Source organism: Salmo trutta, chromosome 3, assembly GCF_901001165.1.
Source record: "Salmo trutta chromosome 3, fSalTru1.1, whole genome shotgun sequence".
Taxonomy (NCBI): domain Eukaryota; kingdom Metazoa; phylum Chordata; class Actinopteri; order Salmoniformes; family Salmonidae; genus Salmo; species Salmo trutta.
Window position 1 is genome coordinate 16,563,637 of NC_042959.1, and position 16,207 is coordinate 16,579,843.

General features: G+C 39.3%; 1 protein-coding gene across 2 annotated transcripts in view; it reads right to left on the minus strand.

Annotated features, from left to right (window-relative positions):
• Positions 1 to 5,837: 5,837 nt before the first annotated feature.
• LOC115169404 (NXPE family member 3-like) overlaps positions 5,838 to 16,207 on the minus strand; it is a 33,228-nt gene continuing 22,858 nt past the window's right edge. For both annotated transcript variants that reach the window (XM_029724991.1, XM_029724983.1), the window contains exons 4-6: positions 11,797 to 11,864; positions 6,835 to 7,041; positions 5,838 to 6,572 (exon numbers count right to left, since the gene is read on the minus strand). In XM_029724991.1, coding sequence (XP_029580851.1) covers positions 6,040 to 6,572; positions 6,835 to 7,041; positions 11,797 to 11,864 — 808 coding nt within the window. In that variant the 3' untranslated portion in view covers positions 5,838 to 6,039. The remainder of the gene's footprint in view (positions 6,573 to 6,834; positions 7,042 to 11,796; positions 11,865 to 16,207) is intronic.

Consider the following 16,207-nt stretch of genomic DNA (forward strand, 5'->3'; position numbering starts at 1 on the left):
TCTGAGTTTGGTGAGTGCCAAACTTGGTGGGTGTCAAAATAGCTAGCCTGTGATGGCGAGCTATCTGCTCAGAATATTGCAAAATGTGCTTTTGCCGAAAAGCTATTTTAAAATCGGACATGGCGATTGCATAAAGGAGTTCTGTATCTATAATTCTTATAATAATTGTTATGTTTTTTGTGAACGTTTATCGTGAGTAATTTATTAAATTCACAGGAAGTTTGCGGTGGGTATGCTAGTTCTGAACGTCACATGCTGGTTTTTGATATAAATATGAACTTGATTGAACAAAACATGCATGTATTGTATAACATAATGTCCTAGGAGTGTCATCTGATGAAGATCATCAAAGGTCAGTGCTGCATTTAACTGTGGTTTGAGTTTATGTGACGTTATATGCTAGCTTTGAATATGGGTATCTGATTTTTTCTGGCTGGGTACTCTGCTGACATAATCTAATGTTTTGCTTCGTTGTAAAGCCTTTTTGAAATCGGACAGTGTGGTTAGATTAACGAGAGTCTTGTCTTTAAAATGGTGTAAAACAGTCATATGTTTGAGAACTTTGAATTTTGACATTTTGTGGTTTTAAATTTGTCGCTCTGATTTGTCACTGGCTGTTGAATAGTGTGTGACGATTTCGTCCCACGTACCCTAGAGAGGTTAAAGACTATAATCCAATGCTGTTTGTGAGTAGATTTTTAAGACTAGGACACTGTTACTACTTCAAAATGAGCAGGGCAGAGTTGATAAGATGACCTTGGGAAAGGAACAGGAGAAGAGGCCTCCCAAAGTTAGGGAGAGAAACAACGGCCTGAGAACGGCTTAGCTGGCAGGAGATTAGAAGACAGGTTGCAAGGTTTGATAATGAATGTATGTGTACAGTGGAAAAATACCGCCGCCTAAAGCGGGGTGGAGTTCTCTATTGATGCGAGTTCATTTGGGTGTGTGTGTGTTAACTTCTAAACGTCCCACCCTAGTCAACAGCCAGTGGAATCACGTGGCGCGAAATACAAATACCTAAAAAATGCTATAACTTCAATTTCTCAAACATACGACTATTTTACACCATTTTAAAGACAAGACTCTCGTTAATCTAACCACATTGTCCGATTTCAAAAAGGCTTTACAGCGAAAGCAAAACATTAGATTATGTCAGGAGAGTACCCTGCCAAAAATAATCACACAGCCGTTTTCAAAGCAAGCATATATGTCACAAAAACCAAAACCACAGCTAAATGCAGCACTAACCTTTGATGATCTTCATTAGATGACACTCCTAGGACATCATGTTATACAATACATGCATGTTTTGTTCAATCAAGTTCATATTTATATCAAAAAACAGCTTTTTACATTAGCATGTGATGTTCAGAACATGCATACCCACCGCAAACTTCCGGTGAATTTACTAAATTACTCATGATAAATGTTGACAAAATACCGAACAATTATTTTAAGAATTATAGATACAGAACTCTTTTATGCAAACGCTATGTCAGATTTTAAAATAGCTTTTCGGCGAAAGCACAGTTTGCAATATTCTGAGTGCATAGCTTGGCCATCACAGGCTAGCTAATTTGACACCCACCAAGTTTGGGGCTCACATTTGAATCCCTCTCTCTCTCCTACCCTGCTTTTCCATTCTTTTCTGTCACCTCTACCCTTCCCTGCAATCTATCCTAGAGTGGCCATCAAATAATCCGCTCCCTTCCGTTCCTTCTTTTCTTTCTCACTTTTCCCATGGTGCTCATAGTGAACTGCATATCTCTTCACTTCTCTCAGCTCTGCTAGCCCCCACCCTACGAGGTTCTGTTTGATGGCATGACTTATCTCGGGACGCATTCCACTGAGGAAAGTAATTTTTAACTGCTGATAATACGGGGCATTAAATCCATCCACTAACTGGGGTTCTATTAACCCACTATTTGCGTTGAACACATCCTTTAATCTCTCTAGGTATTGGTTTATAGTCTCACTGTCTTCTTGTTTACACTCATGGACCTTAGAGAAATCTGCATATCATTGATAGTGGTCCCTCAGATTATTACGCAGCTGTGTGATTTTCTCGACATATTGTCCATCTATCGCCCAGGGCACTACTACTAAATCACCATGTCCTGGTACCCAATTTCCCCCTTTCTTTTGACTCTCTATCCACTTTTCTCAACTTAACATTGTTCCAAGTAATGGAAACAGATTATAATGTTAGAATACATTCACTTCTTGTTCAATTCACTGGTGTTACTAACCAATCAAACCAAGAATCAATAACCAGAAACTATCACAGAGCTTTTACGATTCAACTATCCAAACCTGAACCGCTTTACAGCCAATATATATATATATATATATATATATATATATATATATAGCCCAGCGAGCGCGCAAACAATGTTCTGCTTTACCTCCATCATAAGATCAAAACATATGTTACAACTTTCTTCTCTCTTTCGGCTTCACATTTTTGAAATGTCTACGACTTTAAATGTACCATGTAAATCGCCCCATTTCACAAAATACTTAATACAACTCCTTTCCAATAAAAACACATTTCAGTCGGTACTATTCTATCGCAATCACCTATCCGCTCATTATAATTGATTAGATTTAGGTAACTGTCTCTTAAATTTAAACTAAACAAGCTATCAAAACGTTCAGTTTATATCTTAAACAACCGTATCTTTCCAGGCAAAACATACCAACAGTTGAATAACAATCAGCACCTCAAATTTCAATCCACAGGCTGAGAAACGAACCCTAGCCTCCTGCCTGGCAGTCGAGAATTCTACCACTGAACCACCAACGCGCTATTGAAATGATGGAGACTGCTCGCAAACAACGCTATTTCTAAATGTCTGTAGTCGTAAAACTAGGCATGTACTACCGATACAATTTCCAGAACATAACCCTAATGTAAATGTCTAAGCCTTTCTCCTGCAATTACTCTCCTTAACCTTGCTCCCGTTGACTCTGCCTCTCTCTTTTTCTCCTTCTCAGAATTTAGGAATAATTACTATTGTGACTTTTGATAAGTTATTAGGTCTCACACATATACTAGTTACCGAACTTATGACTTTTATTAACTGGTCAACAACCCTTTCTCACACGCACATAATTATTTATTTATTTTTCCCCTGCTGATATCCTTCTTCAAACCTTCTCTCTCTCTCTTTCGCTACACTTGCCTTCTTGCCTTCTTCTTCAGCCATACCCTGGCTATGTCTAACCCTCAACCTGCTGTTTCCCTGTCTCGTCCCCACATACCTTATGTATCTTTCTTATCATTAGTCCCAAATTTTCTACGTCCAAACTTCCATCAAATTCATACTTCCTTCTCCACATTGGACCGAAATAAATATTTATTTTATAACATTTAACTCCATGTATCGCTCATCTCCCGTTAATTCCTGCACCTCCTTTGAGGATTTGCCATCCATGGTTATCCAATAACTATCGTTGTTATTATGCTTCTTCTCACAATCTGTGTGTACTTACCATTAATCTCTATGTGAGTGGTTTCTACCGTTATTATTAAAACTCAAATTCAATTTAAAACTTCTGTGTGATGGCCGACCAATTGTCTTTATATCCTGTATCTATGATCTCTTGTACTTTTTAATGGTTTGTGCTATGATTCCATACCTTTCTGATACCCTATTTCTAGTCATAGCTCATTTAAAGTAGAGAAATAATTTGTGCTTTGTGGATACCATGTACACTACATGACCAAAAGTATGTGGACACCTGCTCGTCAAACATCTCATTCCAAAATATTGGGCATTAAAATGGAGTTGGAGCACCCTTTGCTAGTATAACAGCCTCTACTCTTCTGGGAAGGCTTTCCACTAGATGTTGGAACATTGCTGCGGGGACTTGCTTCCATTCAGCCACAAGAGCATTCGTGAGGTCGGGCACTGATGTTGGGCGATTACGCCTGGCTCTCAGTCGGCATTCCAATTCATCCCAAAGGTGTTCAATGGGGTTGAGGTCAGGGCTCTGTGCAGGCCAGAAAAGTTATTCCACACCGATCTCGACAAACCATTGTCATGCTTAAGTTGAGGGACTGCAGAGAAGAATGGGAAACTCCCCAAATACAGGTGTGCCAAGCTTGTAGCGTCATACCCAAGAACACTCAAGGCTGTAATCGCTGCCAAAGGTGCTTCAACAAAGTACTGAGTAAACAACAATCTAACAATAGATTGTGTCACTTGCTTTTCTATAATCTGTGAATAAAAATATAAGAATAAAAGTCTCTGTGACAACACAGGGTAGGATTAAAAAACCTACAACGAGTTTCTAACCGCAAATCTCATGTGTCCTTCTCAATCGCACATAATGTATCTAACAGCAAATTCACATAATCTGTATTAAGTGTCCATAATAATCTATGAAATTCTATTTAAATGAAAATCTCATGAAGTGCTTAACTTCTATGGGCAAGGTGGGACACAGCCAGTGAAATATCAGGGCGGCAAATTCAAAAACAACAAAATGCCATAATTGAACTTTCTCAAACATACAACTATTTTACACCATTTTAAAGATACACTTCTCCTTGATGTAACCACATTGTCCGATTTGAAAAAGGCTTTACAGCGAAAGCAAAACATTAGATTATGTTAGGAGAGTACATAGACAAAAATAAATAATCACACAGCCATTTTCCAAGCAAGGACATGTGTCAATAAAACCAAAAACACAGCTAAATGAAGCACTAACCTTTGACGATCTTCATCAGATGACACTCCTAGGACATTATGTTACACAATACATGTATGTTTTGTTCGATAAAGTTCATATTTATATCCAAAATCAGCATTTTACATTGGCACGTGATGTTCAGAAAATGTATTCCCACCAAAATGCCGGTGAATGTGCACATCAATTTACAAAAATACTCATCATAAACATTGACAAAATATACAACAATTATTTAAAGAATTATAGATAGACTACCCCTGGATGCAACCGCTGTGTCAGATTTTAAAATAGCTTTACGGAGAAAGCACATTTTTCAATATTCTGAGTACATAGCTCAGCCATCACGGTGAGCTATTCAGACACCCGCGAAGTTTGGGGCAACCTAAACTCAGAATTAGTATTACAAATATTCTCTTACCTTTGCTTATCTTCGTCAGAATGCACTCCCAGGACTGCTACCTCCACAAGAAATGTTGTTTTTGTTCGAAATAATCCATATTTATGTATAAATACCTCCGTTTTGTTCGTGCGTACAGATCACTTATCCAAACGAGAGACGACAAGTCAAAATGTTCCATTACCATACTTAGAAGCATGTCAAATGCTGTTTAAAATCAATCTTTATGGTATTTTTAACGTAAAATTGCAATAATATTCCAACCGGACAATAGCATATTCAAGAAGAAAAAGAAGGAACGGCGTGCTCGCGTGACCACGCATATCCAATCCCTTTGTTGCCAGGCAGACCACTCAGTAACTGAGCTCCTATTATCTGCCCAGTGACAGGAAAATGCTCAAACCACATTCTGAAGGCTTTTGACAGCCAATGGAAGCCTTAGGAAGTGCAACGTCACTCCATAGACACTGGAGCTTCGATAGAGAATCAAAAGAAGAACTACAATTCTCAGACTTTTCACTTACTGCTTGGATTTGAAAATACTGCCCCCTAGCCCAGACAGGTTAACATCAAACCAGGAGCACTGGGTATTGGCGCTTCTCTTGAATCGATTCTCTGTGGATATTAATAGTTATGCTATTCTCAGAAATGTGTGAGAAACAGAAATTATTAAGGTTGAGGGGATTTTGGTTGCAAAGGAAACATTGAGCTCTGTGGTTTGCCATAGTTTTGAAAAGTGTTCATAGTTAAAGTTGTTTTTATTTTAAAATAAGGCCACTTAGAAAAGCTTTAAATTCATTTTGATTAAGGCAAACAGTTTTTAAAGGAATTATCTTCCTAACATTAAAATCCCTTTTCCCATACACTGTAGATTCCTTTCGGAGACAGCATTTTGCACACAGTAAGGCACAATGTTATTACAAGCATGACTTCAACATTTTTCACTGAGGACAAACAAAGGACAGGAAGAGATCCACTTCATTTTGGATCACCACAGAGGACGGGTGAATGTTGTCCGGAGAATAGTGGCAGGAGGTCATCTGCCAAACGTCGATGAGGACCACAGGCAGGTCCCTGAATATTTCCCTGAGTGCCATGTCGAGCTGCCAGGAGAGCCAGTCACTGCCGTACACATCCTTGTAGCCCGTGTTGGCTGACTTGATCACTACCAGAGTAGTGGGAGATCGTCTTAGGAGCGACGCCACAGCCCTACGGATGATGACCAGACGGTGTGCGTACATAGCCAGTGGGTACGTGGTGAAATGAGCCCAGATGGTGAAGACAACTACAGAGTGTGCACCCCCTGCCAGACCCTCCACCTCACTGGCGATGTAGTGGAGGTCAGCCCAGGGGGTCTTGCTTGTCCGTATAGGTATCCCATGGGCCCGCCAGATGATGCGGGTGTTGGACTGGGTGTCGACTGCCTCAAAGGGGCCCGATTTGCTTGATGTGTGAAGGTTCAGGCGTTTCAATGCTGCAGAAGGATCATACGTTTAATGGAAATATATGAATTCAGACAAAGAATGCACTGGGATGTGCATTAAAGAAATAAGTTATAAAAGTTATTATTACACTTTTGCCATATACCATGACTTACATGGGTGTCTTTGCATTCAACAATACCAGTTGCATAATTGCCTGGCCAAAGCTTTGTTAACCCATGTAAACCCATTTGAACACATGGACTTGACTACAAACATATTGACATAATAAACTGATTACCAACTATATCATACTTGGAACAGTTTTCTCCAGGTAGTCGAACCACTGACGGAGAGTGGAGTCACCCATCATAAGGATCTGTTTGTCCTTCAGGCATCCAGATATCAGTTTAGCTGAGGGAAAGTATTTTGAGTCACACACCAGGGACGTCCAGTGATCCAAGAGGTAGAATCCAGCTGGTACTGAGGTGTGCAAACCAGGACGACATTTTGTTTGTGATCCTAGAGAGAGAAAAAAATACTTTCAGGCCTATGTTAGAACAACATGGGGTTAATAGATAACAGTGGGTTAATAATTAATCATATGCGTTAGGCTAAAGCAGTCCTTCTCAAATAGTGGGGCGCGCCCCCCTGGGGGGGCTCGGAGCGATGCCAGGGGGGGCGCGTGACCCCGGGGAACACGCTTTTTTTTGCCGCGTAGTAGTTTTTTTTTTAACCGAACAAGAGCACACAGCACAGAGCAGGAGATATGAAGTGCAGATAACAAACCCTTAAGAGACACCATGGAAAAATATTTAACAGGGATGAAAAGAAAGGCGGAGAGAGACGGAGATAATGAGACAAACGTAAGTCTCCCGAAAGCTAAGACGAGGAAATATGACGTAGCGTATGTAGCGCTTGGCTTCACTGTGACTACGGTGGGAGACGAGGAAAGACCGGTATGTTTACTGTGTCTAAAAATGTTGGCAGCAGACAGCGTGAAGCCAAATAAATTAAGGCGTCACTTAAAGACATTACACCCCAATCACGCTGATAAGCCGCTTGAGTTTTTTCAGCGAAAACGTGCCGAATATTGTCAACAATCGTCCCGCTTTGTGAATGCTACTTCAGTAAACCAGCGAGCACTGTTAGCATCATATAAGGTGGCGTACCAAATTGCTCAGTGCAAAAAACCCCACTCCATAGCAGAGGAGCTGATACTGCCTGCAGCATTAGACATGGTCTCTGTCATGCTGGATGACGCAAGTGCTGCAAAAATAAAAACTATCCCTCTGTCCAATGACACTGTCGCCAGACGTATAAATGACATTGCTAACGATATTAAAGAACAGCTGGTAGATAAACTCAAAGACAAACGTTTTGCCTTACAGTTCGATGAAGCAACTGACAGCAACAAAGACTGTTTGTTTATCGCTTATGTACGTTTTGACATGACTGCTTCCTGACTGAGAATTGGCTAAAGTGGGAGAACTGCATTGGTGTTTGCAGTGATGGTGCACAGACCATGGCAGGGATGAGAAAAGGACTTTGGGCACTCATCAAGAAGGCCTCACCTAATGCTGAGTGGACACACTGTGTTATACACAGAAGTACTGTCTGAATTAAGTAAGGTTATGACTGACATTGTAGGTGTAGTCAATTTTATAAAGACCAGACCACTAAAAACAAGAGTCTTCTCTGCTATTTGTGAGGAGATGGGAGCTGAACATCAAGCTGTGCTGTTTCACAGTGAAGCAAGGTGGCTGTCACGAGGAAAAGTCTTGTCCCGAGTTTTTGAGCTCAGAGAGCAGATAAGAATGTTATTGGAGCAGGAGCACAAGTATGACATCACAGAAAAATTTAGTGATGAGAACTTCCTGGCAAAACTGGCCTACCTGAGTGACATATTTGGAAAGCTAAATTAACTAAATCTACAGCTTCAAGGGAAAGATAAACACCTCCCTCAGGTCACAGACAAGATCAGCTCTTTCACTCGAAAGCTTGCAATGTGGGGCAGGCGACTTGATGAAGGAAATACTGATTCATTCCAGAACCTGCATGAATTTGTTGACACTACTGACTATGATGCCACCTCAGTGATTCCATATATTAAGGAGCATATTTCATCACTGATGGGATTCTTTAAAAAGTACTTCCCTGAAAACAGTTCCCAATATGACTGGGTGAGAGATCCTTTCAATGCACCAGCTCCAACTGGTTTCAGCTCTGCAGAGGAGGACCAGTTCATTGATATGACGTCTGACTCCACATTGAGACTGAGGTTCACATCACAGACACTGAGTGAATTCTGAATTCTGAGTGTAGAGAGGCAGTATCCACTCTTAGGGCAGAGGGCCATGGGCATTCTTCTTCCTTTTGCAACATCTTATCTTTGTGAGACTGGCTTCTCTGCTGTTGCTGCACTGAAGACCAAGTACAGGTCCCAGCTAAACATTGAGCAGGAGCTGAGAGTTGCAGTATGATGCTTCAAACCCCGCTTGGAAAAGCTGTGCTCTGCAAAACGTGCTCATTGTAGCCATTAATCCTGACTTCCTCATTTTGATAAAAAAAAAATCAGCACAAATTGTTTTATTCATTTTTGTTTTATAGGTCAAAATGTTTCATATATTGTGCTCCTGAGTTAATGTTGCTGATCAATTTGAATTTATTATTATTTATTGATTATATTTAATTTTATTTTTCAGTATCAAATGGTCAAAAAATGTTTACAGTTTAAATAAGGGTTTAATTTTGTTTTAAATTTCAGGCAAATTGATGCACTTGAAGTCTTTTCTGTTACAAACAAAAAAAAACAATGTTAATAAAGTTATTCTTTGTTGTAAGTTGATCTATATTTCTTTCTTTTTTATTTTTATTTAATGTTAATAAGCATACAATGTTATGCAGAGGTGTACTTATAACAATTTTATAGACAAATGATACAATTTACAGTCGCGGCGGAGAGTTGGGGGGGCGCGAAATGTTTACTTCTTCCTAGGGGGGGCGTAACAGAAAATAATTGAGAAGCACTGGGCTAAAGCATGTGACTTATTTGAAATGTTTTTATATATCCTCATTTTGACATTCAATGTGATAATCCCACAACTAATCATGTGATTAATTTAAATGTTTTTAGTATCATCTATTAACATAAATAATTCAAATGATTGTTAACCTCTATGGGCTAGATGCGTCCCACTCTATTCAACAGCCAGTGGAATCACGTGGCGCGAAATACAAATACCTCAACAATGCAATAATTTAAATATTTCAAACATACGACTATTTTACACCATTTGAAAGATAAGACTCTCATTAATCTAACCACATTGTCCGATTTCAAAAAGGCTTTACAGCGAAAGCAAAACATCAGATTATGTTAGGAGATTACATAGCCACAAATAACCACACAGCCATTTTTCAAGCAAGCATATATGTCACAAATACCCATCAGATGACACTCCTAGGACATTGTGTTATACAATACATGCATGTTTTGTTCAATCAAGTTCATATTTATATCAAAAAACAGCGTTTTACATTAGCATGTGATGTTCAGAACTAGCATTCCCACCCAAAACTTCCGGTGAATTTACTAAATTACTCATGATAAACATTGACAAAATACATAACAATTATTTTAAGAATTATAGATACAGAACTCCTTTATGCAATCGCTATGTCAGATTTTAAAATAGCTTTTCGGTGAAAGCACATTTTGCAATATTCTGAGTACATAGCTCAGCCATCACGGCTAGCTAATTTGACACCCGCCAAGTTTGGGGCAACCTAAACTCAGATTTACTATTAGAAAAATTGTATTACCTTTGCTGTTCTTCGTCATAATGCACTCCCAGGACTGCTACTTCCACAACAAATGTTGTTTTGTTCCAAATAATCCATAGCTATGTGCAAATATCCCCGTTTTGTTTGTGCGTTCAGGTCACTATCCAAAGGGTAACGCGCGAGCGCATTTCGAGACAAAAAAATTCAAAATGTTCCTTTACCGTACTTAGAAGCATGTCAAACGCTATTTAAAATCAATTTTTATGGTATTTTTCTCGTAAAATAGCGATAATATTCTATCCGGACAATGCTGTATCCATTCAAAATGGAAGAGAAAAAATGGCGAGGTCTTGTGAAAGCGCATTTCCCATGTCTTAGCCACCAGGCAGTCCACTGACAAACTGTGCTCCTGTTATCTGCCCGGAGACAGGAGATGCGTCAATCTGCTTTCTGAATGCGTTAGAGAGCCAATGGAAGCCTTAGAAAGTGCTACATAACCCCACGGGCACTGTAGTTTTGATAGAGAAGGGAGAACTACAAAATCGCAGACAGGCCACTTCCTGCTTGTAATTTTCTCAGGTTTTTGCCTGCCATATGAGTTCTGTTATACTCACAGACACCATTCAAACAGTTTTAGAAACTTCAGAGTGTTTTCTATCCAAATCTACTAATATGCATATTCTCATTTCTGGGAAAGAGTAGTAACCAGTTTAAATCAGGTATGTTTTTTATCCAGCCGTGAAAATACTGCCCCCTAGCCCAGACAGGTTAAACAAGCTTTCACCTTGAAGTAATGTCGTCAAAATAAATTGTACTGGCAAAGGACTTGCATCACCTTGAAGCAACCATTATGTGCCATCATTGTGGTTATGTTTTTATTTTAAAAAAATCTGAAAGTCAAAGCTGTGAGAAACACATACGAATGTCTCTGCAAAAGTCTTGTGAGTTACAATCAATTAGCTAGGTGTCACGGTTGTCGTTGGTTAAGGAGGACCAAAACGCAGCAGGTATGTGTAAGCTCATCTTGACGTTTATTAACTCAGAATGAAGGTACAAAAATAACAAACAAGAGAACGAACGATCAACAAACAGTCTGGCAAGGCACAAGGCTAAACACAGAACAATCTCCCACAAACACACAGACAAACACACCCAACTAATATAGGACTTCCAATCAAAGGCAACACCACACAGCTGCCTTCAATTGGAAGTCCACCCCAATTAACTCAACATAGAAACAGACTACCTAGACTAAACATAGAATGCATGAATCTCAAACAGTGCCCAAAAAACCCCGGAATACTAAATCAAATGCCCTTACTACAAAAACACCACCCTGAACCACATAAAACAAATACCCTCTGCCACGTCCTGACCAAACTACAATAACAATTAACCCTTATACTGGCCAGGACGTGACACTAGGCCTATGTCCGACTTGGTTATTGGTTCATAAGTTAAGCAAAGGATAAGTAGTTTGGAACAACTTACGGATTTCAGTGTCCTGTTGCTGGACATCGATAGCTGAATTGTCACCTGGTACAATAATGTTTGTGGAACTACAGAGAAGAAGGAACTGTTAGTTCACAATTATTTCAAACCTTGTAACCAAAAGTGATTTCTTGAGATTTTGTTCTTAGTACTGTTTACTACTTGGCTGCTGTGCCGTGTGTTTCAACATCTTTGCTGCAAGAAACTTTCATGTTTCACACCAGAAATATATATATTATAATGGTTTCAATCACTAACGGTTGAATGTGGGCTGGTCTGACCTAATTCCAATAAGGGAAATTTCCCCCATAATTTACATTTTGTGTTGTTACTATAAATATTTAGGTATTTCCTGCACATTCCCATTTTATGTCATGCTTATCTGACTGTATAATGGAACGTACAATTTAATGACATAATAAATTGTATTCTTTAGATGACTAAAAGTGAATTCTACACAGTCATTTTCAGCATCAAATGGGAAACCTTCCAAGCAAATCAAACTGTAATACATTACACATTACAAATGAGCATTAACCTCTAAAGGATTTATTAAAAAAATATATATATTTCACATTTATTTAATCAGGTAGCCAAGTTGAGAACAAGTTCTCATTTACAATTGTGACCAAGATAAAGCAAAGCAGTTCAACCCATACAACAACACAGAGTTACACATGGAGTAAAACAAACATACAGTCAATAATACAATAATACAGTCAATAATTTAAGTCTATATAGAATGTGAGCAAATGAGGTGAGATAAGGGAGGTAAAGGCAAAAAAGGCCATGGTGGCAAAGTAAATACAATATAGCAATTAAACACTGAACTGGTAGATTTGTAGTGGAAGAAAGTTGTTAAAAGAATTTTATATCTTGATGATAATAATCAATAATCAATACGCCTTGACTAATGCCCAAGGTTTGTAAGACAATGGGTTAAATAATTAGGCAAGGACTCAGCTTTCTGCAAAAGGTTCATGTAGCTTTATTCAGAGAACGTTCTGAGGTCAAGATAACAAAACAGTCATTATATAGTTTCTTGCTTACCTACGCACATGCATTTACACACAAACTGTTGGTGAACTGCATCCCCCTTTGACTTCCCACACTGTTTATCACTAACCAGTTCAGACTGTTCCTTTCCCTCAAGGTTAGGAACCCCTTGAAGTTTCTACTCCATTTACCATCTGGTCCCTGCCCTCTTGGGCACACTAAATACACACACACATTTCTCTCCCTCTCCAGCCTCTACTAGACTTTCTGGGAATAATCAATCATTACATTGATTATTCATTAACCATGCTACATGACTTATAATTCATAATGGTTTATTGATTAATTTACCTTTATTAGATAATTCTCTTATCACAAGTGCAAAGTAGAAAAATAAATAATGGTGTGCAAAGGAGCAAAATAAATAAATAAATACAGTAGGGGAAGTGGTAGTTGTTTGGGCAAAATTATAGATGGGCTATGTACAGTTGCAGTGATCTGTGAACTGCTCTGACAGCTGGTGCTTAAAGCTAGTGAGGGAGATAAGTGTTTCCAGTTTCAGAGATTTTTGTAGTTCGTTCCAGTCATTGGCAGCAGAGAACTGGAAGGAGAGACGGCCAAAGGAGGAATTGGCTTTGGGGGTGACCAGAGAGATATACCTGCTGGAGCGCGTGCAACAGGTGGGTGCTGCTATGGTGACCAGTGAGCTGAGATAAGGGAGGACTTTACCAAGCAGGGTCTTGTAGATGACCTGGAGCCAGTGGGTTTGGCGACGATTATGAAGCGAGGGCCAGCCAACGAGAGCGTACAGGTCGCAGTGGTGGGCAGTATATGAGGCTTTGGTGACAAAACGGATGGCACTGTGATAGACTGCATCCAGTTTATTGAGTAGGGTATTGGAGGCTATTTTGTAAATGACATCGCCGAAGTCGAGGATCGGTAGGATGGTCAGTTTTACGAGGGTATGTTTGGCAGCATGAGTGAAGGATGCTTTGTTGCGAAATAGGAAGCTAATTCTAGATTTAACTTTAGATTGGAGATGTTTGATGTGAGTCTGGAAGGAGAGCTTACAGTCTAATTGCTTGGTCCCACTCGAAACGCTTGAGCTAACATAGGCTAATGCAATTAGCATGAGGTTGAAAGTAACAAGAACATTTCCCAGGACATAGACATATCTGATATTGGCAGAAAGCTTAAATTCTTGTTAATCTAACCACACTGTCCAATTTACAGTAGCTATTACAGTGAAAGAATACCATGTCATTGTTTGAGGAGAGTGCAGTTATGAACTTCAAAAGTTATTAATAAACCAATTAGGCACATTTGGGCAGTCTTGATACAACATTTTGAACAGAAATACAATGGTTCATTTAATCAGTCTAAAAGTTGCACATACACTGCTGCCACCTAGTGGCCAAAATCTAAATTGCTCCTAGGCTGGAATAATACATTATGGTTTTTCTCTTGCATTTCAAAGATAGTAAAAAAAAAATGCAAAAAGCACATGGTCTTTTCTTTGTATTATCTTTTACCAAATCGAATGTGTTATATTCTCCTACATTCATTTCACATTTCCACAAATTTCAAAATGTTTCCTTTCAAACGGTATCAAGAATATGCATATCCTTGCTTCAGGTCCTGAGCTGCAGGCAGTTAGATTTGGGTATGTCATTTTAGGCAAAAAAAATGTTTTAAAGAGTCCGATCCTTAAGAGGTTTTTAACCAAAGGGCCTTGGTAACTACATTCCATTCACCTCATATCAGTCCACATACAGTAATACACTACTGTTCAAAAGCTAATCCAAGTTTATCATTTTAAAAGGCTAACTGATCATCAGAAAACCCTTTTGCAATTATGTTAGCACAGCTGAAAAATGTTGTTCTGTTTAAAGATGCAATAAAACTGGCCTTCTTTAGACTAGCTGAGTATCTGGAGCATCAGCATTTGTAGGTTCGATTACAGGCTCAAAATGGCCAGAAACAAAGTACTTTCTTCTGAAACTCATCAGTCTATTCATGTTCTGAGAAATTAAGGCTACTCCATGTGAGAAATTGCCAAGAAACTGAAGATCTCGTATAATGCTGTGTACTACTCCCTTCACAGAACAGCGCAACTGTCTCTAACCAGAATAGAAAGAGGAGTGGGAGGCTCCGGTGCACAACAGAGCAAGAGGACAAGTACATAAGAGTGTCTAGTTTGAGAAACAGATGCCTCACAAGTCTTCAACTGGCAGCATCAGTTAAATAGTACCCGCAAAATACCAGTCTCAATGTCAACAGTGAAGAGGCGACTCCGGGATGCTGGCCTTCTAGGAAGAGTTGAAAATAAAAAGCCATATATCAGACTGGCCAATAAAAAGAAAAAATTAAGATGGGCAAAAGAACAGAGACACTGGACAGAGGAAGATTGGAAAAAAAGTTATGGACAGACAAATCTGAGTCTGAGGTGTTCGGATCACAAAGAAGAACATTCGTGAGATGCCAAAAAAATTAGAAGATGCTGGAGGAGTGCTTGACGCCATCTGCCAAGCATGGTGGAGGCAATGTGATGGTCTGGGGGTGCTTTGGTGGAGGTAAAGTTGGACATTTGTACAGGGTAAAAGGGATCTTGAAGAAGGAAGGCTATCACTCCATTTTGCCATGCCATACCCTGTGGACGGCGCTTAATTTGAGACAATTTCCTCCTACAACAGGACAATGACCCAAAACACAGCTCCAAACTACGCAAAAACTATTTAGGGAAGAAGCATTGAGCTGGTATTCTGTCTATAATGGAGTGGCCAGCACATCTCAACCCTATTGAGCAGTGCCCATCAAGCCAATCCAACCTCACTGCCCAGCAAACCTTACTGCAGTACATAAACTGATAATCCAATCTTGAATAAACAACAATTGTTTTGTTTGCCATACATTTTTCTTCTAAATGAAAATCTTTGCATTAAACCAATAAGGTTTTCTTTGAATAAGTCTTTTGGTTATTCTTCTTCATGCAATATAGCATTTTTTTGTCATTTGGGGGGGGATTTTGTTTGGCTTTATTATAGATTTCTGTAGTTTTGTCATACTGTTCTAATTTAGCGGGATTAATCCAAACTAGCCGCACCCTGCCCTTATGGGCGGTAAATCATCTGAAATAATACATTTGATTCAATGCAACTTCATCTTTGAGGACTGACAGTGAAGAACCCACCACAGAATTCTCACCTCAATACCTGCAAATATATATTTTTGAGGTTATTCTCTTTAGCTTTTTGGTCTGCATATGCCTCAACTCTGCATGGTCTCAACTCTGTCCTAAATTTCCTGTTGTATCAAGGCTTGCATTCCATGTTATCCAATAGGACACCTAAGGCCAGCTAATTTTTTTTGCTCCTGGATGTGCATTGCGCAAAAATAAGCTTGGAGTGAAGGTTAT